Source organism: Nipponia nippon, unplaced genomic scaffold (assembly GCF_047370975.1).
Source record: "Nipponia nippon isolate SJK-2023a ecotype South Korea unplaced genomic scaffold, ASM4737097v1 scaffold_8, whole genome shotgun sequence".
Lineage (NCBI taxonomy): Eukaryota > Metazoa > Chordata > Aves > Pelecaniformes > Threskiornithidae > Nipponia > Nipponia nippon.
This window is the reverse complement of record NW_028262402.1, coordinates 42,669,393-42,692,635: the sequence shown is the minus strand read 5'-3', so window position 1 is coordinate 42,692,635 and position 23,243 is coordinate 42,669,393. Positions and strand designations below refer to the sequence as shown.

At 40.6% G+C, this 23,243-nt stretch overlaps 1 protein-coding gene across 4 annotated transcripts; it reads left to right on the top strand.

Moving 5' to 3' along the window:
* Window positions 1-542: 542 nt before the first annotated feature.
* LURAP1L (leucine rich adaptor protein 1 like) lies at window positions 543-21,507 on the top strand. 4 transcript variants are annotated; one of them, XR_015701101.1, is made up of 4 exons: window positions 8,327-9,435; window positions 9,957-10,149; window positions 10,852-11,027; window positions 20,771-20,896. XR_015701101.1 is itself a non-coding variant. In XM_087742621.1 (2 exons), exons 1-2 carry the CDS (start codon window positions 624-626, stop codon window positions 21,143-21,145), a joined length of 594 nt encoding a protein of 197 aa, XP_087598747.1. In that variant the 5' UTR covers window positions 543-623; the 3' UTR covers window positions 21,146-21,507. The 4 variants fall into 4 exon arrangements, 1 of the variants encoding a protein (XP_087598747.1); XR_015701100.1 differs by having other exon boundaries at window positions 9,957-11,027; XR_015701102.1 differs by lacking the exon at window positions 20,771-20,896 and adding an exon at window positions 13,291-13,381 and having other exon boundaries at window positions 9,957-11,027.
* Window positions 21,508-23,243: the final 1,736 nt, after the last annotated feature.

The window sequence follows — 23,243 nt, the reverse complement described above, 5'->3', positions numbered from 1 at the left end:
CCTCTCCTCTCCCTTTTCCCCGGAGGAACACGCTGTTCCGAGCCCGGCCCCGGAGCTCCCGGGAGGGGGGCGCATTTCCCGCGGTGCGTGGGCGCCCCGCCGCCGCCGTGCCGCGCCTCTTCTCCAGGCATTACGGTAGGAGGGCCACGCCGCGCCTCTTCCACCTGCCAGCGCGCTTTAAAGTTGCAGCCGGCCGAGACGGGCGATGACTCGGGTCCCGCTGCCCGGGGCGGCCGGGCGCGCAGGCGAGCCGGCGGCAGCTGGCGGGGCGCATCGCGGTCCCGCAGCCGTAGCAAGGCCGGGGCGCATCGCGGTCCCGCAGCCGTAGCAAGGCCGGGGCGCGCCCCCCCTTGGCTTAGGGGGAGTTTTTCTCTCTCGCCCCCGCCTGCCTGCTTTTGTCTTTCCACCCGGTGGCAAAGGAGGGCCGGGGAAGGGCGGGGGGGACGGGGGGACGGGGACTGGTTCGCCCAGGAAATCCCCATGTCTGCTGCGGGTCGCCTGCGCGGCTCGGCCGCCGGCCCCGGCGCTGCCGCGGATTACCGCACCTCCGCGCCCCTGCAGCGGCCGGGCGGCCGCGGGTAGTGCCGGCGCCGCCGCCGCCGCGGGCCCGTCCGGGATAAGCCATGGAGCCCGGCGCCCCGCCAGACCTCCGCGACGTCGAGCAAAAGCTGGGGCGCAAAGTGCCCGAGAGCCTGGCGCGGCCGTTGCGCGGGGAGGAGCTCCCGGGGCGCCCCGCCGCCGCGCCCGCCCGCGGCCCCGGCGCGGCCCCCGGCCCCCGCCGCCGCCGCGCCGCCACCCTGGCCAGGCTGGAGACGAAACTTCACCTCCTGAGGCAGGAGATGGTGAGTAGCCGGGCGCCGGCCGAGGGCCCTGCGGCAGCGCTTGGGGCGTTTGCAGCCCTCCCGCACGGCCGCCTCCCTCCCGGCGGCACCGGCCCTCCGTGGGCAGCGCTCCCCGCAGGGTCGGCCGGGGACGGGGCCGGCTTTCCCCCCGCCCTGCGTCCCGGCCCCGCCGCAGGAGGGTGGTGCTGCCCGCCCCCCCCGAGCAGCCGCCGCCGCTTCCCACCCCTCCTGTACCGCCGCGGGCCGGTGCCGCTGGGGTGGCAGCAGGGAGGCTGCAACCTCCGCTGCCGCTGCTGCTGCCCAGGTGAGGAGGAGGTTGTTCAGCCGAGCGGCGTGGAGGGCGTACAACTTGTCTCTTTTTCTCGCAGAGTGGCAGTTCGCTAGTGACTCGCTGTTGGCCTCTGTTCCTCTGTCAGTTCCTTAACAGTACTGAAAGCTGGGTGTATCAATAAACAAAATAATGCACTTATCTATCTCTTTTGTAAATGCATTTTCTGCATTGCACCTGTTTCCTGCTGATGACTAATACCTAAACAGACACTCGATGTTTTGGGGCTGAAAATTTGGCCTTGTATTCAGTGACTCAGTATCTGGACATGGGTCTTCAGAGACTTACTTAGTTCCAAACAGACTGTGCAGAAGATGCACAGTAGTTCTTGAAGAAACAACTATTTATAATTTGTCTGAGAGGTTTTTTTGCCAGTGGTCTGTGATGGGGCTCTGCTGTGTTTAGTTCAGAACTTCTGACTTGTTTAATATCTTGTTGCAGATGCTTGTCCTACTTTGTATGTCACCATCTCAATAAATTTATTTTTTGATGATGCCATGAAACTGGCTTCATTTTTTTAAGGCAAACAAAAACCCACTCTTTGCAAGTGAGCAAGCAACTAGTGAACATTCAGCAGTTACAGTTCTGACAGTGCGGAGTACTTCGGATATGCAAGCGTAGTTGGCTTCCATTTTTATTAGAGTGTAATTGTTACCCGGAGTCCCAAAAGACTCTTTTTTGGTAGCATTTCTTTCCATAGCTCTTGCCACTAAGCTTATTCAAGAACAGTATGGAATTTGATCTTGTGGGATGAGGATTTTGCTGGCAACGTGTTGAGATGACTTTATGCAACTATCTTGGTACTCGGACGTTCACAGCAAACAAAGTGATCTCATCCTATGTGAACAAGTATAATGCCATACCATCAGTCCCTGTGCAACTTCACATATATACAAGCAAAAGGTGGGTGGGTTTGTAAGAGTTTTTAAAGAATAAGCTTGCTAGGGAAAAAGGGACATCAAGAATGGGTATTCTGAGAGTTAATTGCCAAGATGACCTTAATCTTGAGTGGTAATTCATAAATCACACTTCCTATTTTATGGCTTCATATGGTTTAAAAAATCCTCACAAATCAAACTATCAATGTATTTTAGTGTAATGATCACTGTGAATTTCAGTTTTTACACTAAGTTCCACATTGTCAGCATATCTCATGTTTATTTTCTAATTTTAAGCTTGCACAAGGGTTGTAGAGTGACCTGCAGGTAGCTTATAATGTAAAACTGTTAGGGATGTCAGACTACAACGGAAACAAATAAGGTAGCCAGAGTTCTTGGAATGACTGTGTAGACATCTCATGACAGTTAGGCCTATTAAGGGGGGGGGGGGGGGGGGGAAATGAGTGACTTGGCCTCATCACCTTTTCCTTTCAAGTTGGTCTCTTCACCTACCTTACCCTTGCAAGTTTCATGTCACAGTCTTCAATTTGCCTCTTCTTCGTCGTGCCACCCAGTTTTTTCCCTGCCCTCAGCATGAATGTGTGTTAGTCCCAACATCCTTGACCTCTCCTGTTCCTTGTCACTTCAGTGACTGACTGACTTTCACATCTGAGCTCAGACCTCTTGCCATTTGACTTCTAATCTGTGTATGCCCATTAAACCACCAATATAATCACTATTTGTAAAAGATGAAGTATTGGTACTGTCTACATCTTTTTCATGTTCTCAGCTGTCTTCTGTAATCCAGAGCATGAAAGTGAACTATCTTCCTGGGGTTTTTCTCTATTGTCTTTAGCGACTTAAGGGTTTTCCTCTATCCTTAAGGTTTCTTCAGGTTCTTAATCTGTTACGTTCACCTCTGCAATTTTCTTTGTGACATTGTGCAGATCTGATCAATTTAAGAACAATATTAGATAAAAATCACACTGTTCCTTTCTATGTTTCGTTCTCTTTTTTTCTGCATATCATTCCTAAAACAGAGCCAAAACTTCTATCTAGCTTCTTATTTCACACCTCTTTGTAGCATATTATTCTCTGGCTTCGCTGCAAGGCCTAAGAGGCCTTGAACATGTAGAAAAGTAGTTTGTAGCTTCTGCAGTAGTAAACATGCATAAACCGGAAAAGATTAGAAGTTTAGAAAACCAAATATCATCTATCAAGATATCTTTTTCTAGTTCTGCTATGATGGCAGCTTCTGCAGACCACTCACTGAACTTTGGATAGACGCATCTGTGCTTTTTTTGCTTGCTTGCTTCAGACTTGAGACAAACTTTTTGTAAGCATTTACAAAGCAAGGTTATTCAGGCTCTTCTTTTCTAGTCATATAAAAAAAACTTGACACTGGTTACTGTGCTGACATCTTGATCTTTGATGCTGAGCAGTACTGTCTCATTATTTTCTTGGGTTCTTGTTTTTGTTAAAAGTATTTTGGACAGATGTGGCTATTTTCTGTTTTGCTTTTTGTTTTTTTTTTTTTTAAACTTGGCTATATACAAATTATGCAATTATGCAGCTCAACTTTTGTCCTTTCCCACAGCTATTGTTTGTCACAATGACTGTGCCTGTGCTGACAAATTTCAACTAAATCTGACAAACAAAGCAATTTTATCTATACTGCCTTAGTATGTTTTGACTTATCATTGCATTTAAATCATGGTGAACCCAAAGCTCTTGACTGCGCTAAGGAAGTATTTTACTGTTAACTACGTTTCCTCATTGCTTTCCAGCTCATAGCTACTATAAAATACCTCTGTGTTCCCCCAACATCCTATTGTTTGGCCCCTGACAGTAAAGAACAATGGAAGCATACCTGAACCTGTTTGTAATGCTTGGGAGTAAACACCAAGCCTTACCTCAAGTAGTATATAATTCTTCCAGTGACCAGAGTAAATTCAAACATACAGGAGTAGAAGTAGGTGGAAGTTTTTGTTCATTTAATACTGGAGAGCCATGTCCTTCCCTGTCAGTGCACACTTTGCCCTTCCAAAGAAATTGATTGTCTGTTCTTCCATCCATCTTGTTTGTGAGAAGCCAGTGCTTATCTTGCTTCAGAACAAAGTAGAGGTATCTGTTGGACTGGATACTTCTGAGGAAGAGAGAGATGGTAGAAGCTTTGAGAATTCTCTCTCATAGAGTTTGCCATGTCCTTGGGCTGGAAGAGCATGAATGAAATGGTGGAAGTGATTACCTCTCCTGTGTCATCTGCTGCAAGGGAATGTTAAGAGATAAGCATATTATGGTGTCAATATTTGACTTGGAAATGCTGGTTTTGACTCTGAGTTAAAGAACCTGACAGATCAGTGGTGTGTGTGTGGCAACTGTAAATATCCTGGGTAAAGGCCTTGAGGCTTGCATCTTGCTTCCTCAGATCTTTTTGCTGTTCCCAGTGTCTGGTTCTTTTCCCCTCAAGCCTGATTTTGCTGGTAGTCACTGGGATCACAAAAGCACCACAGAGTATTTTTCTTGAAATGTGGACCTGCTTGGCCAGGCCTCCTTCCTGGCTTTACCTTCAGTTTCACCCACCGAGGCCATGATGGAGACTGTGTTGGATCCTGAAAACCTTTGAGGCATAAGGACACCAAGTAACAGGAGAAACAATATGTAATTGCCAGTGTGGGTCAAAACGCTGTGCTCTGGTCAGCCTAGGATGTGATGAATACCTCCTACTAGCCGGTGTGCCCTTGACTCAGTATAAAATTTGTCACAATGTTAATGTTAAACTCTTTCTTCTTGTGGTATTTTAGGTGGAATCTTCCATTGGGGGATTAATAATAACCCTTTATAGCTACAGCCTTGTTTCTGATGTGTCATTCAGTACATGTCACCATTCAATACATGTGACTTCAACAGCTACACACTGAAGTAAATAATGAGTGAGGTTCATTCTGCAGCCCAAAATGATACCGCTTCAAAAGCCTCATTTGTCCTTCACAAGTTCTGGGGTTACTCAAAGGGAGATTTCCCTGAACACCTGAAGAAAGAGAGTGTGGTTTTTCTTTTCATTTGAAAGTTTCCCAAATCAACTTTTTATTGCCTCTTTGAAAGCTAAAAAAGTTAAACAGAGTATAGTCTGTATTACATGCAATAAAAAAAATAGCATGCTTTGCATAAAAGTATTTTAGGCAGAAAAGGTAAACTGTGTCTTGGAAGTGAGGGGTAAATGGCAGTGCTGGGACTTTTAGATGAGATTCCTTCCAGTGAACACTGTTAAGGATCAAATATTGTTAATGAGTCTGAAGGCCAAACTGGGTATTCTGAGTGCAGCAGTTTTTGTGGTGAAAGGATAAAGAAATGGAAACAATCCTATTGCCAAGAAGCCGAGTGTGTCAGATTTAGGGTAAAGGTATTTGAGATAGAGGCATATTCCTGTGCTCTCTTATTAGCTGAGTTTTCACCCCCTCTGCTCTCCTAGTTCTGTTTTAGTATAACTGTTTTTAAAAGGCTAATTAACATGGAGCCCTGACAAAATGAAGCAGAACTAAAAGTACTTTTTACTAATTGCAACTAAGGCAAATATGATTGTTACAATGCCAGTCCTTCTCTTATTCTTTTCTTTTCTTTTTAACATATCCTTAACATGTAAATGAAGGTGCAGGTTGGAGGGCAGAGCTGCTATAACTCTGTTCTACCAGCTCTTAAGATTTTGAACAACTTCAGATTTGCTTAGATTTATTAGATCCACAGTTATGGGAGGTCTGCCTTTATTAGTTTCTTTAAAGGACCTTTTTAAGAAAATCAGCAACCGTGACTTGAAATATCTCTAACACATGCTGTAGGTACAGGCTGCTACATTCACTGTTTTCTATGATAACATCAATTGCTTTAATTGCAGGCAAGATCTGATTCAGTGTGTCTAGTCAGCAGTGCAAAGCTGTGTATCAGATGCTGGTTTTCTATTAGATTAATTGGAATTTTTGCTTAAAAACTTGATTGAAGATAAAATCTTAAATATAAAATTACTAGTGGCTAAGCCTCAAGCCTGTGTAGGAGTGTTTGATTAACCTTGATTTCTTAGTGAGCAGTTATTCAGTGAATCCCTGAAGTGAGGCTCTGCTTAGAAGTAGAAGGAAGGCATACAGAAATAGAAATGAACTTATTTCCCCAAGTCCTCCTGAAGTTCACTGAAAAATCTGGTAATCTTGGATTGTGCTAACGACTTTTCTCATTCATACCCTCCAATTTGGATGATGTAGTAGAGGAGTTTTTAATTTTTACATATAATGCAGATTGGGCAGTGATATCAGGATACTTGGGTTAAAAGAGATTTGTAGATTGATCCTTAGGGAAAATGATCAAATCTAGCAAGAAAAAATTGCAACCTAATTATAGTACCAGAACTTCGCTAAGTTTTCCGTCTTTTCAGACCACCTTTGGAAGGACAAGATGAGCAAGATTATTTAAATTAATGCATATTTAAACATATCTTTTGACTGGCAAATCTCACCTAGTGCCTGGCAAAAGGATTTGAATTGTGGAACATCTCCATGTTGTACTCAGCCAGTGCTTATTGGCTGTCTCATTCAGCTATGGCAGCCGCTGAAGGGTTCAAGTCCCCAGGAAGTACAGAGGAATATGTGCTTACATTATTAGCTACTGCTTGACCAAGAGTCTATGAAACATTGCTGATACCTTACCTAGCAGCATCAGTGTGAAACACTTCAGTACAAGTGCTTCTGTCTCATGTATGGATCGTCACAGCATGTCAGGGATACTTCACTCGAGACTCCCAGTTAGACTGCCCATGTACAGATGAGTCTTTTGCCAGCCCTTATTTCAAAGAATATATATTATCATTTCATGGTGTTTCTTTCCTGATTACTTTGTTTCAAGGGTAGAGGAAGCATTTTGGCTTTGAAGTCTGATTGCTGATAACTTGCAATGAAAAAACATGAAGGCTAAACCCCTTCTGCACAGTGCTCTACAGTTTAAGTGACTTATAATAGCTTTTAGCAAATAGATTACAAACTTTCTGATGAAATCAACAGAACAGCATGATTTTCACAGAATAGCCCAGGTTAGAAGAGACATCAAAAGATCATCTGGTTCAACTTCTGTGGAAAAGGGAGCCTGGATGAGATTATCGAGCACCCTGTCCAGTCACATCTTGAAAACCTCCAGCAATGGGGACTCCACCGCGTCCCTGGAGAGGTTGTTCTAGTGATTGATTGTCCTTGCTGTAAAAAATTTATTTCTTATATCAAGATGAAACCTCTCCTGGTGCAACTTGTACCCATTGCCCCTTGTCTTCTCCATGGAGCTCCTTGTGAAGGGAGACCCTCCATCGTCTTTGCAGCAGAGCTTTAAGTACTGGAATACTGTGATGAGGTCCCCTCTGAGACTTCTCCAGGGAGAAAAGACATAACTCCTTCAGTCTTTCCTCAGAAGGCAGGTTCCCCAGCCCTTTGATCATCATCATCTTCTGTGAATACTTTGTTTTGTGTGGATACTTATAGCTAACAATAATTAAAAAGTACCTTTTGTGTATGAGCAGGACAAACTTGAAAAGCACAAGACGAAATAATATATTGAGCAGAGGTGACAGTGAACAAGTGCGTTTCTACTGTTCGATACTTTTTTTTTCCCCTAACAGCAAATAGTTAAAGAAAAATACATTTTCAACTTACTTTTTAAGGGTTACAAGACCCTTTGTCTGTTCTTTGCCTTCAAGCTCAAAACCTAGTAAACTTTGCACATTGGGCATGTTTATTTCCTCTTGTTTCATTTCTGTCCATGTCCTGGAAGAGAGGCTGGACACTGGAATCTGGTCCAAATGAGGATGAAGTTAGAGGAGTAAAAAGACAGAGGATCTGAGCTGTTGAAAAGGAGTTAGAATTTAATTAAATTGAGTGCAATTTCTCTCTTGGATTACACCTGCATTTATAACCATGGAAGCTGGGCATCTTACATGTAAGCAGCTCCAAAAGATGGTTCTCAGACTGCTGTTTGAATAGATGAAGAAGTCTGAACAGAAAATTATGGGCAATCTCATAATAAAAGGGCAATGTTTTGTTATGAAGGCAGACTTGTAGCCTTTGTTTTCCAGCCCTCACTCTCATAAGTGGGACTGCTAGTTACCAGCATTTACCCATGATGGATTACTTTTTGCCTTCATGCTAGTTGTTCTCTGTGTTGAATTTTCGCTTCAGCCACACACTGGTGTGGAACGGGAGCTGGTATTTAGTAGGGCAACTGGACACTGAGATGGCATCAGCGTATCATTTAGTTTCTTAATTTGAGAAGTCTGTAACTATTTGGAAAGCAATGCTAAGGCCACATCAGATCAGGTGATCTGTCCTCTACACAGTCTGTAATCTTCTGTATAGATAATTTTAAATTCTTACTGAAACACAGGTAACAGGCAGTTAACAGGCTTGAAACTTTAGCATAGTTTTTGTGAATGCAAACCTACTGGAGATACATAGGAAAGTGATGACTTTATAAGCTGTGATGACTCAGAAATAGCTTGACCAAATATCGCACTAAAATAACTGCAACAAAAATGGCTTTTTCCAGGCTTGTCAAAAGCTATTACATTATTTACAATGCTGAAAAAACTGTTAATTGCAGCTGTTAAAAGCAACTAAAGAAGGTGGCAGGAGAAACTTGAATTTGGCATGAAGTGTGAGGGTGTCCATCAACACCGAAATTCTGAAGAGCAAGATTACCCAGTTTTGGCTGATTAGTTTACTGAATGCTTAGGGGAGGAAAAAAAAAAAACAAAAAAACCCACACCAAACTTGGTAAGACTTTCATATGCCTGGTTTTCTTGTTAGGAAAGTCTGGATGTATTCTGGTCACTTAAGCTGTTCTGTCTTGCTGTCCTGTAGCCTTGTATGTACTGTGGTTGTTTTCAAGCACAGTTTTGAAATATCATCCTTGTCATTGGATAACTCCAGTTAGTGCTGAAAGGGAATCATAGTACTAAGAATTTGAAACCTGTGTATCTTGGTCTTTTCGGCCACTTAAGGAAAACATTAACTTTTTTGTGGCAGATGGGATAAGTTGTTCAAGTACTGGGGAAGGATTAGAGAGAGAACTGGATAGGAGTGACTGCTACAGAGTTTGAGGAAGAGTTTGAAATATTTGTTCTGAAATATATGACTGCAATAAAAGCTAAGGAGGAGATAAATAATTAAAATAATGATGTTTCTTTAATGTAGAAGATAAAACATTCCTGCATATCTGTCCTTTGCAGTTAAGGATATGACTGTGAGGGAGTCTTCCTTTATCAGCTGAATGACTACAAACCAGCTCTAGCTGGGAAACCTTCTGTGCCTGCATTCACCGTAGTAATGCTGATTATGAAGTAGTAAGCTTTGCCCTGAGGGTAAGTTGCTTTCTGAGCTTGATTTTACGCTGTACCATGATGCACAGAGCCATGTTAAGTATACAAATTGCCGTGGTATCCCTAGAGCCAAGTATGCACTTATTTTGAGTCTATAGCAAGCTGTAGCTGTGCTAGGAGTAAAACCTAGAATGACAGAGAAAATATTTTTGTGTGTGTCCATTGAAACATTTATATTGTAATCCACATGGCATTGCTGTTTGTCTTCCTGTAATAGACAGGTGTCTGACTAGGATACTTAATTCAGTAGTTACTGAATTCACAGCTATGTAGTGGCTTCTGTCAAATTAAAATATCACTAAGGATTGTGCCTGCAACATGTCTAGACTCTGTTTTGTAAAGTAACCAGTACTGAAGGATGTGGTTTGGAGAAAGATTTTAACTATACTTATTGAAGTAATCTTCCTTCTTTTTCACAGCTTTTAGCATGTTTTCTCTTTGTCAACAGTCATTTACAGCTTAGGTGTCAATGGATGTCTTTCCATGTCTGTCTTTTTCTCTAGTGAGAGCTGGGTTGTGTCCAAAGTGACCAGTGGGCCCAGTAGGTACATCCTGAGACGTTCTCTTCAACAAGTTCTGAAAAGCTGTTCAGCAGTTCGCAAGCTTCAAGAGATGCTTGACTCTGCTGGGGAAATGTTCGTGATAAACAACTAGAAGGAGCCCTAGTCTGGAGGGTGACCAAAATACATCCAGAGGGTCTGTAAGCCACTTTGTATTACAGCTTTGAAAGGTATAAACAACACAGCTCAAGTTTTTTCAAATCTAGAAGCATATTCGGATGGTCAGTTATTTCAGAAATATCCTGTGCTGTGTTCCAGCAGTGAGTCCCTCTGGCTGCCTACCCGCAGATGAGTGTGTGGAATAAAATGCGTCTGAGGATTCCCCCCTCAAAGTTCCTCCAAAGGAGGTTTTCCTTCTTCCATAAGAGGAGATAAGGGGAGGACACTAGAAAATATATGTATGTCAGGTGTTAAAGTTAGCTACTCTGTTTTGTCAGAATATGCAACCTCTCCCAGAGCTTCCAGAAACATGGAGAAGAGCGATACTGGCAGAACTATGCACCCCTGCTCTCAGCAAACTAATCCTTCTCCTCCCTCCCCACCAACCTGCCATTTCTTAATACTTACGTTTTGTCAAGGGAATGGTATGGCACATTTATTAATTAACAGGAAACACAGAATAGCTAAGCTGCTAGGAGAAGTTATCTGAATGTTCCATTTACCGTGCTGTAAAATAAACTCCTCACACTACTGTATGGCCCTGCTGGGTGCAGTGCCAGGTGAAATGAAAGCATTTAGTGCCTGTAAAGCAATGCTAAATTGCCATTTAACTACTGGGAGTTTCAGATTTTACAAACAATTTACTGGCTTAATTTGTAATTTTGTTCACTGTTGTTAGATACCAGCTGAATTCATGACTAAAATGCTTCCAGAAAGAGAATCACATTGCTGCTTTGGCCATGAAACCTACCTCTCTCTAGATACAGATGGAAGAACACATCCAAGAATTATAATGTAACAAATGTGTTGAGTGTTTCCAGGCTCCCACGTTTTTACCCCAAGGTAGAAACAAAGGTATGACAGCTCTGTTGCTTTGCATTTTTCTGAGTATTATTTTTTTCTGTTTTCCTACCGAATTTCCACTGGTTTAAGGAAGTGTTCTATTTGAAATGGTTGCACTGCTTTTTATAACTTGGATATGCGCTTATGAGACATAACAAACATTGGACACAACTCTCTTAATACTGAGTGTTTGCTGAAAAGATTTTTTAATTTACAAAGCTTCAGATTCTGACCTTAACCCTTCCAATAATTATAAATGACTAGGAAAAACAGTCCTGACAGCAAGGAGGAAACTGTGAAGCATTTCTGTGTAAGCAGAAATAGGATCTGCATTGGTTTGCCACCTCTTCAGAAAACTAGTGAAGTGAATATCTAGCATCTTTCCTGGGATGAGACTAACACATAAGTTAATAAGGGTGCCTGGAAAAGGCCCGTTCCAGCCACATCGCAAGCCTGAATTTGTTCTTTAAGTTTGGCTGCTAATACAGACCATTTTTTCTGTTGGTCAAAGCCAAATGATGTGTGTCTAGAACAAAGTACATGATAAAACAGTGGCAACGTAGTGTTTCCATGTAGTTTGGTACTGAAGAATCCTCTCCATGGGCAGGACAGTTTTCTGAGTAACAGAATTTAGATGGGTCTGTGCGAAAACATGACAACCTGGAGAAGTCATTCAAGGAGTCACTGTAAACTCCAACTTCAGACTATTGTTCTAGTCTTGTCAAAACTATGCAGTTGTGACAGGAGTGAACGTGAAGCCAGAGCAGTAATTTTTAGAGGACTTTTCCTGATCTGTGACTGCAAGTGCATTTTGCCTTCACAGGGCCACTTCAACGACTGTAACTGCTAACAGGCTATCCATATGTCCTGGGAAAATCGTGCCATACACTGAAGTATTTTAGTCTCAAGTGGTGGCCTGTAGCAGGTTCCTAGTGTTACACAGTTCATAGGAGAAAACTGTAAATCCTGCAACAGTAGAGGAGAAAGCCTCTTTGCAAGACAAGAGCAGTACTACTAGCATGCTGAAGCAACAGTAATTTTCTTCCAACTTCAAATGCCTATGGAATTTACATACGTCTTCATTAGCGCCTAGCACTAGTTGCTCTGACTGAAGAAATGGAGTGGAGGCACAGTTGCTGTTTTCCCCATAGGCAGATGACCATCAGTTCATATAGCTGGTTATGCTTTCACCAGTGCAGAGCAGCAGTCCTCTCATTTCAGAGGAAAAAGAAATGCAACCCAAACAACAATTATGATGTTTAGGCTTTTGTCATTTCTCTCCTTAATTTTTATTATTTTTTTTGTATTCTGTTGAAGATTAATGACAAAATTACTTCAGAAGAGCCCTAACCAGCCCTTTTGAAATACAACCATACTTCTCTAGTTCAACTCTGTCATGTCCCAGATTTCCTTGTCTAGTTCTCTCACTTCCCAGGTCACTCTTGATTATTGGCAAAGGCCATATTTGTCTTTTCCTAGCCATCTGGTGAAAGTCTTGCACCTTATTTCCGCTCCCCAAGTAGCTTAGTAGCCAGTATTTCCTTAGTAGAAGGAGAAATGTGAAATGTAACCAATGACCTTGATTCCTTCCCACTCTACTCATACCTCTGGTAACTGCATTGATAGTTATGATTAATATTCTTTGCTGAACTAGCATCAAGCCACACTGCCCCAGTAGTCTGCTATGCAGAAATCTTTGCTAAGAGCAGGTTTAGCTATTAAAAGAGCAATATGACATGAGCTAGAGTGGTGTAGGAGAAGCTGAGATCTGCACCCCATGCTGTGGATGATGGTTATTGGTCAGAGGAGGGATTAAATAACACGGAAAGACTGGTACTTAGAGTGCCTGTGAAAAATAAGAAACAATTTAAATACCTACCAAGTAGATATGACAATGATTACCAGAGAGAAACATGCTATACATCAGAAAGCAAGTAGCAAGAAAAAAATAAAGGTTAGTTAGCTAAGTCCCTATTTCATCACCTCCTGCTCAAATAAAATAAATGCTAAATCAGCTCGTTAAATATGGAAGCACCACAGAATGCAGAAAGATAAACATCCAGCCTCAGAAGGATGAATGAATGTAAAAGGAAGGTCCTGATTATCTTAAAGCTTAGTTGAATGAACATGAAAGGGAGCAGTGAGGAAATGTAGGGGTTTGAGAAGAGCAAAAAGCTTCTAACACTATGGGAAGTTTTTCCTGAATGTTTCCAAATATCCCATACTGCTGTCATAAAAGCAGCATCTAACCTTAGAAATGTGTCTACTATGACAGAGGTGAAAATGTCCAGAAAAATCTATACTATGGACCCGCACAGATTGACAGACAAGATAATACGACTGCTCCTTCGTGAAGTTGCTCTGTCTCCTGATTATTCTGGCGGTGGCTCAGATCTGGCCTGCTGACTTCCTTGCTTTAGCTGATGGGTGTTTGGTAAGCTCTGCTTATAGAAGGAGAATCCTCTTCTGGCTGATGTCAAATCACGCTGTCTCTCCTTCCTAGTTAAAAAATACTGCTCACAAAGCTATTATATTGCTGCCGAATTTTACAGAAGGACCTGTAGAAATATTTATTGTAAGCATTTGGTGCAGGATTGCACTGGAACTGCAGGAGGTTCAAACAAGATCATGGCTAGGCTAGAGCTTTTGAACTAGCAAGGTCAAGGGCGCAGACAGAAACTGACCATTTAATGACTGCTCACTTTCTGAACAGCTGGAACTTTAGTCAATGTAATGAATGCTGCCTAAAAATCTGCTATGGGGGTTTTAACAATTTTGGAGTCTTCAAGAGAAACAATCTCTATAAATCTCTATAAATAATCTCTTTTGCAAAAGACAGCAAAAAGTAAGCGATCAAGACTGCTTCTGTAACCTGCCACAATGTTTTTATTGTGACTCATTATGGAAGTGCAGCTGAGAAGGGTCAGTGTAACTTGCTCAATGTGCAGAAATATACTAGATCAGCAAACTGCAACTACAAATCAATGATGAGTCACATAAATTTAGCTTTTGTATATGTAGCTTTTGTATGTGCTCTCTTGTCTGAAGATTACCACAAGCCTAAAAGACTTGAGGAAAGAAGTGGGAAAATGTTCCAGCAATACATTGTAACACAAGCCCATGCTGAAAGAAACCAGACGTGCAAAAAGCAGTTCATCTACATATATCACTGTTGGCTGAAATTTAATTTACCTAAATCAGTGTGAGGTAAATCACAGACACACATGGCATAATGATGAACATTGGAGCACCTACCTCAACTGACGGAGAGTCTCATCTCTGCTAGACTTTGGTCACCACCTCCATTGTTTATGCATACGAAGAAATTGAAGAAATGAGAGAGCTCATATACAGTGTCAGGTTGATTGGATTACCTTGAATTATTGTAGTGCTTGAATTAATCCAAGCCAGTTGACTTTGTGGTGGAGTGGATGTGGAACATTCCCACAAGCAGTTACAGTTCCACCTGTGCGTAGCTGATCCCTTCCAGCTAAGGATAGTAAACCTGTGTTCTTGCGCTCTGTCACATAAAAGCTCCCTGGCTTTTTGACGGGTGATGCTGAAGATTGCATTCAAATTCAGAAGTCAGTCTAGGACTTATGCTTTTTCATCTTGATTCTGAAACACCATTGCCCAAAGTGGCTTAATTATATGAAGAAACGAATGCGAATATCCTGAATCAGTGGGACAATTTTGAAGTAGGCAAGAAGTTTAGTCATGCACATGCATATGTACTAATTAAAGTAGGATGGAGCTCATGCACAGCCTGTTAATCTCCTGTGTGTTTAAGGAGCAGACATTTATCCCTTATCTGTCATTTATGGTTTTATTTTAGACGTGTTAAATGGGAAAAAAAGCATTTATTTTACTGTGTTATGAAGCTATTGTAATATCATTCTGAGCTTGCCAACCTTCAAGTGGCATGCTTCATGGTTTATGGTTGTTGCTTAGTAAACAACGCCTGTGTGTGTGACCACACTCATCCGTGTTGTAAACATGTTAGCTCAGTGATTCCAATTAAATGATGCTTGCATTCACATATTCTGAATTTTGGACTTTGGTTGCTTTAGCTTGTTATGTATATTCTCACACAGAATTGGTTGATGAGGTTTTATTGATGAGTTTTATATTCTTTTATATCTGCTTACTAAATTTGTATCTTTATAAGACTTAAATAATTCAACATTGCCAATGAATGTTTATTTTATTTTTCACACTCTCACCTTTCTCCTTGGGTATTAATTGTCTTAGTTACTTTAAAAATTGTTACTCCGTGTTTGTAATAGCAAAAGTAACACTAGGAGAAAGTGGAATAAACTTAGCTTTTGTAAAGAAAGAGACTTCTGAGAATTCAAAACAAATTATTATTTGGACATTGATTGTTAGATTTTTTTTTTTGTGTGTGTTACATCTCAAATGAAATAATGGAATTCATTATTCTGTGGAAAACTGAGGTAATCTGCCTTTAAAAAAAGAAAGGGGAGGTAGGCATAGCTGGGTAACCGTAAAGCTGTTTATCCTGAATGACACGGGAAATAGAAGAAATGGAATGGGAAAGTGGAAAGCTGTCTCTGACACACCCTAGAGAAAGGAAAACAGCAGTAGCATTAATACTCCTCAGCCATAGTGGTCATGCACATCTGTTTGGCATGGGAAGATTCTACTGGTTTGAAATTCTGTTTGTAAAATGGGTGATAGAGATGGGTATGGCAGTGTTTAACAACAGATGGAATTGGCTCCAGTGCCCATTTTATCTAACCTCTTCACGTGCTGATTCTCTTCTGCAAGATGGCTCACGTGCTGAACTTCTGAGTGGCTTTCAGTGGGGTACCATATTTTGCTACAGTTTCCATCCAGCTTCTATTTGTTGTGGAATATCTGTCCAAAACTATACTGTTTTAGAAATGCACATTCCATAGTAGCCAAGCCTAGGTTAGTGTTTGAGTCCTGCTCGAGATCCTGTGCAGAGCAGAGCTTCTGAGCTGAGTGACTTAAATAGCTCCCTGAATCCCTTAACCTGTAAGTTTAAGGTTTTGTGTCTTGTAGTGACTTATTTTACTGTGCTCTGGCTAAAAGATTTGTCTTGAAGGAAACACCTTGTTATTCAGGCTCACTCATTTCCTTTCCTTTTTCTAGTGGGCTCTTTACAACACACAACATAAAGGTGTTGAGGAAAAAATGAAACCTAAAATAAACTTAGGAGTATCTTTTCCTCAGACCACATTTTGTGGTTACCATTAATATCCCTGCAGACTTCCTGTAGTTAAAAGAAGCAGCAGCAGCAGCATGTGACCCCAGGAATCAAAAAGAAAGTAATCTGCAGAAAGGAACTAGAGTTGTGGACCACTTTGACAGATTAAAAGGATATATTGAACAGAATTTTTAGTTTTGTCATTTTTGGAGGGGAAGGGGACCCACTGTGTTTGGAGCCGACTGAAAGCTGTGTCTGCAGAACATGCAGCAGGAAAACACAAGTCCATTCTGCCTGTAGTCAGAGTGCAAGTGTGACTTTGATCCAAAAGCAACGTGACCAAGCTAGGGATAGCTAATGCGCTATTTTGGGTGACTGCCAGGAAGCGATAATTGTCTTTGTTAACAGCCCTGGTCATTAAGAGTTTTATCCTAAAACCAATAACCTAGTCAAGCCCTTTTTTAAAAACACTGTATCTATAAAAATAACATGAATATTTGTATAGATCTGTGCATACATATATGTATACAGATGTCCGTATGTTTGTATATATATAAATTCTCTTGAATAAATTATGACAATGTTGCAGATGTTATTATGGAAGACCATAAGCAAGGCTAGTTTTGTAAGGAAGAAATATCTTGTTACAACAACCAGAATGAGAGGGAGAGAAGCACAGCCAGGTGTTTAGGCCAGTTATCCCTTCCAGACTTAAGATCTGGTTGTGTCTGAATGCTAATCTGTTCTGTTCAGCTGTGCTGCCAGACTGTGTTACTTGAAAGATGCTCACTGTCACTTTAATTTCATTATTTTCTCTTGCTATGACTAGCTATTTAATGTTAAACATTTACAATCCTTCCTGGGGATCTGCACTATTATGATTATACAAACTAGGCAAAAAGATATAAAAGCTAGCCTGTAACCAGAATTTCTTTTTTGCTCTCTTGTCACAATTCGTTTCCTCTGTACCCCACAAGTTTGTGCTGAGGACTGATGCATACTCATACACACCTTCCCTGTTGTGGTGCTGTGCTCTACCTTTAACTCAAAGAGCAACTGTAGAAACTGTTCTGAAATACCTGTATTAGCTATGATACACTCTGTTTAGATTATTTCAAAAATGCACCTGTTACTGTGCATAACAAATGGAGCTGTCAAATGTGATGAGATTTTACTGTGTTTAGTCCCTTTAGCTGAACCATCTTGGAACTGACTTCTTTACTGTACATGGGTTGCAGGTATGTAAGTGAGTACGATCTAATGTGATTGTATCTGGGCTAAAACAGATAAGAAGCAAGAAATGTCATAGTGACATTTTTGTGTTATCAAGCAGATGCTGAAGTAAACCATATTAAAGAAAGATGACACTTGGTGGACTACTTTTTAATGTCTGCTTTAGGAAAAGCACACTCTTGATATGGGAGACTTGGGATGACATGGTAGCTTGGAAGGGGAGGACTCAAGTATGCAGGAATGCAAGCAATTACTCCCAGTAAGGCTGTTCCACAGAAATGCTGAAGCTGTGGGTGTATTTAGAGCAAAAAATGATTTCCTGTGAACTGAATCTGCAATCTATGAGATGTCTACTTCATCTAAAAGGGGACTGTTTCATTAGAGGCATATTGGTGCTAGTTCTGTTAAACATTTCCCTAATCAGTCTTTTGGGAAATTTGCTGTCTCCAAGCTTGCTTATATTCAGCAAGCTACTGAAGTCTGTAGTTGCATTTGAGAAGTCAGGTAATTTGCTGCTTTTATGACAGCCTCATTGCTGAGCAAATGGTTTATGTGATTTATGGGTAGGAGTAGAAGAACTGGCTTCAGCAGAAGGGCTATGAAATGGTCAATCTGTTTTCAGAATCTCACATCTGAAACAATGATAGATGGGTAATATTGTTAAAACTGTGAATGGTAAAGCTATTTTGCACAGGACCAGGTTAGCTATGTTAAATCCTGTGATATTGGATTGAGGATAATACAGAAGTCATTCTGGGGACTGGGGAGGGAGACTGGGAATACATGTGAGAGTTACGCAGTATGTTACTAGCAAAGCTTGAAATCTTTGTGTTGGGTTGATCCTGGCCAGTAACTAAGCACCCACCAGCTGCTCACTCACTTCCCTCTCCAGTGGGACGGGGGAAAGAATTGGAAGAACAAAAGCGAGAAAAACTCATGGGTTGTAATAGAGACAGTTTAATAAGTGAAGGAAAGAAAGAAAAAACCCAGGTGATGCAAAGTCAGTCACTCGCCATCTCCCACCAGTAGACCTATGCCCAGCCAGTCCTCAAGCAACAGCTACATTGGAAAGACCAAACCCATGGATTTTATTGCTGAGCAGGACATTATATGGCAGGGAATATCCCTTTGGTCAGTTCTGGTCAATTGTCCCAGCTCTGTCCTCTCCAAACATCTTTCCCAGCCCCAGCCTACTCACTAAGGGTGCAGAGTGAAAAACAGAAAAGGCCTTGATGCTGTGCGACCACTGTTCAGCAACAGCTTAGGCCTTGATGCTGTGCGATCACTGTTCAGCAACAGCTTAAACACTGGTATGCTGTCAACACTGTTTAGTCACAGATATAGAACGCAGCACCATAATGGCTGCTAAGAAGCATTGCAGCCAGAGCCAGTACAATCTTCTGCAGTATCTAACAGAATAAAAATGCATTAACATAACTTTTTGAACAACTGAACCAGGTCAGTGGAATTTAGGATATTGAGAAGATGGCATTTGAGTATGGAAAGAGCCATGTCCAGATTGTACTCTTGGCAAAACAAGATACGATCTTTGCTTCCTGAGAATACTGGTTGCATTCCAGTCCATTCTGGATGAACAATACAGGTGCTATATTTCTGTATAATAATTGTGGACTCGGAGAACAGCATAAAATGTCTACCATCTGGCATAACAGATCTTACTTGTTTCCTTCCTTATTTTTCAGTTGAGTGAAGACATTCAAATTTTCGATATACTGTATTGTCTTTTTTGAATTAATAATCTGAAAGTTAAAATGTTAGTGCCCTGTGGAAGAAAAGCATGTAATACATGTGTGTGTATCAGACATTATGGCACACATTTTTGTAGAGAGGTACACTCAAATTATATACAAGGGAAAGTATTTTCCAAATGCATGTATTAAAGCAGTGACATATCTGCATGTAGTATGCTTGATTAGTACAATTAGAGGATGTAAGAACATGTGATAAGATGACACAAATTACATGCTAGACATGGTATCTCTATGAGTTAATCTGAAATGACTAGTGTCTGCTTTCCAGTGGTTTTAAGCATGCATGCCCTATGTTGGCACTGTGGCAAAAGTTCATCTAGGTGGAGTTCTTACTCTGGAAGTGATGAGACTGGAAGTGTGTCTGTTGTGATGTCAAACATTTAGTAGTCCTGAGGTCCTGTTGGAAAGGGCTGGAGAGTTGATTAGGTCACAAACTACCATTATTTTCTCACAGTATGGATGGAAGTAGCTTCTGGCTCTCCACACTTGATTTTATAGTCAAACCCAGAATCATCTTCAGTTTGTCAGACTACCTTGTCAGTATTTTTACTTGTTTCATGTGATGAATAGGAGGTCACACAGATTTTTTTGCCAATACTTGTGATGTTTCAGTTGAAAAGAAAGAAGCAACAAATAAAACCCTTAGGCCTCACCTTTATGTGTCATCTCATTGTGGAAATTTGAGTGAAACAGTGGCTTATAAAGTTTGTCTGTTAAGGAAAACGTGAAGTCAGTTAACTTAAATATACCTGTGAAAAGCAGCACTGTAATATTCCACTGTACTTTACCATTAACACTTCTGTGTGTATGCATCAACCACCACAACTAAGTTGGAAAGTAGGACTTTGTGCTTAATGTGTATTTTTTATTTAGTTATTTTTTGCAAATTGTTGCTCTTTATGTTAATCTATAATAAATGGTCGACTGTGAACTCAACACCTTCATCTAATATGGGTTTAAATAATTTGAAATTTACAGTTTCAGTAAGTTCAATATTTCAGCTCTCAGATGTTTATACACCAGCTTGCAACATGAACTCAGGTGTAGTGTGAATAAAAGTTAAAAGTCCACAAGCCTTTTTCCAAATGATGCACATCTGAAAATTTTACGTTACGCAAGTAACCATGATAAGGGAAATTTGGGGTGAATATTTAGCTGCCTGGATCTGCTAAGGAGCTCAGAGTACTTGTAAATGGAAATGGGTTTTTGTGTTGCTTCTCTGAATAATGAAAAGCTATCCCCAAGAGCTGTCAAAGCAGCTGTGTTTCTCATCTAAATAGTATTGTACTAGCGTGTGTACAAGTCTTGTCATTGATTAGCATTCCTGTTAATGGAGTGCTTATGTAGCCTGATCAGGTTCCCACTTGAACTTCATTGAAAGTGTTAGTATAGCAAAACTTTTACTTTTTTTTTTTACTAATTATTTAAATAGATTTGTCCTAGATGTGAAAGGTGGATTTTTTTGTGTGCTTTTTTAACCCATTCATTGCCTTCAGTCTGCTATTTAGACTTTGATTTTGAAAAAAAAGAGTAATTTTTTAATCACGTTTGCCTTGTAGGTTAATCTCCGAGCCACTGATGTGAAGCTTATGCGCCAGCTACTCATCATCAATGAAAGTATTGAATCAATCAAGTGGATGATTGAAGAGAAGGCCATTGCCAGCAGAGGTAGCAGTTTGAGTGGCAGCCTGTGCAGCTTGCTGGAAAGTCAGGAGACATCCCTCCATGGCAGCTGTAACAGTTTACAAGACTGTAGTGATGGACTGGATGGAATATCAGTGGGGAGTTATTTGGACACCTTAGTGGATGATGTCCCTGGTCACCAAACCCCTTCAGATATGGACCAATTCAGTGATTCTTCTATTATGGAGGACTCACAACCTCTGCAAAAGCATCCCACAATTGATTCTGATGAGTACTACTGTTTTGGTTAATAAAAACAAGTTCCAGTGGGACACAAATGCACTTGTACTTGCCCTTTTTCTTTGCTGCTATTTTATTTCATGTGCAAAACCCCTGAACTTCTCTTGGAAGGAGAACATAATATGATACTTTGATTCCACTTCATAACTTTTCTGTTGTTTCTAATACATTTTCTGCTTGGTGTGTTGGGCTTTCCTCCTCCTCACTTAATTTATTGTCGCAATTTTTCCTTTTTTGTTTTATTTTTTACAATGCTGTCTTTACAGGTCTTTAAATGTGGTGAAGGAAAAGCTTTATCTTTAAAAAGAAACATCAGGGAACAAGAGCAACAATTTTGTATTTGTTGGCAATAAAATATCTTCTGATAAATATATGTTGTGGTAAATTTTCTTGACTACCAGGTTTGGCCTTTCCAAAGACACTGTTCTGGTTGAGCCTTAAGTCTGAATCTTGAAAATACCTCTACAAAATAATTATCCTTTTGTAAGAGATTATATTTGATTTTGTTAAGCTGTCTTCACTTGGAATATAAAGTATCCTAACCTTTTCTCTGTGGGGTTTCTTTCTTCTTGAATGTTCTCATCCTTCTTATCTAATTACGATTTTAAATTCTGGACTTCATTGGTGTTTTGCAGTGATGTAATCCAATACTGGAAGTTCTGCATAAGAGTATATTTCATTTTTTGTGCTTCATATCTTCCATTTTCATTGAACCTGCTGTTTTATGGGCACAGTTTATATCTGTAAAAAAATGAAAGAGGCATCCCACATTAAAAATATCCAATTCTTATAGTTTGGGTACTGAGCCAAAATTCCTCAGCAGAGTAATTTTAAAAATGGAATTTGAAGTCTTGACAATTTTTACCTTGAAGTTCTGAGGGATTTAGAGGGCACTGGTGAAACATTTTACGGGAGGCAACATGCTAGAAGGCATGTCCTTATTTGCTTTTGTATGCACACTCTCATCCTTTACAAGTTTACTTTGGTTTTATCAAATATTACTTAGAGAATGTGGTGTCCTGCTGTCTTTTAGTTTCCTGTTTTACAAAGAAGAGTTTGCTTTAACCTTTTTGTGCTTACTAGTACAGTTGAGAGCTATGGCTAGTCATTCATATTGGAAGCATCTGAGAAGACAAACAGGAATAAACTGCTGTGTGGAAAGTCTCTGTCTTGAGACTCCTGCGGCCCATGCTTTTGTGCGGAAGATTAGGAGCCAGATTCTTCTTTTAATTGCTTCAGAATGATAAAGAAATAAGATTTTATCCTTCCACAGTAAAGAAAAAATAAGAATAAAAGAAATAGAATCAAACTGGACACTTTAACATATTAATGAATGCGTATTTCCAGCTTACAGAAAGTGAAAGAGATATTGATACTTATACATTATCTGAAAGTGTCCCGTCTTGCCATGTCTGTATTCCTACTGCCAGTAAAGCATAAAATTCCCTCACTGAAGAAACTAATGTTTACCAAGTATAATATAGGCTCCCTATTTAAAATATCTTTTACACATTCTGAAGAAATAAAGCTAGTATATGCAGCAGTCAACATATGTTGGTTTGGTTCATTTTGAGATAAAGTAGTAGTCCAATAAGGTTCTGCTCTTCCAAGCCATGTTTCCGTGGACCTGTCTTGTCCAGTCTTGATCAACAACAAATGTGGAGAAAAGATAAAAACTTGAGAAATTGAAAGTGGCAGTTTGTACTTTGTGGTTAGCTCTATTACTTCTCAACACAGTGGATGTCTGTGTCCCTCAAAATTAAAAAACAAGCTATGTATATTTTGCTTCGGACATTATGATTTATTCAAATAGAATGATAGTGAAGAAATGTGTGGTTACCAAGAACAAGGCTTCTCCGTTCAGCTTCTGAGATCAACCAGGGTATTTCAGATAGCTTGATGGAAAACAGAGGCAAACCCTCAAATGGCAATGCTGTGCTGACCTACCATTTTTACGTTTTTTAATTCTTTCCCCAGCTTATGACTGGTGGGCATAGTTTGAAAAAAAAAGGTTGAAGAAAAAATCTTGGAAAAAATTTTTTCTTGGTGTACCATTAAAAAGAACGTCAACTGTAAATTCAAAATAGGTTTTATTACTTTACATTACAT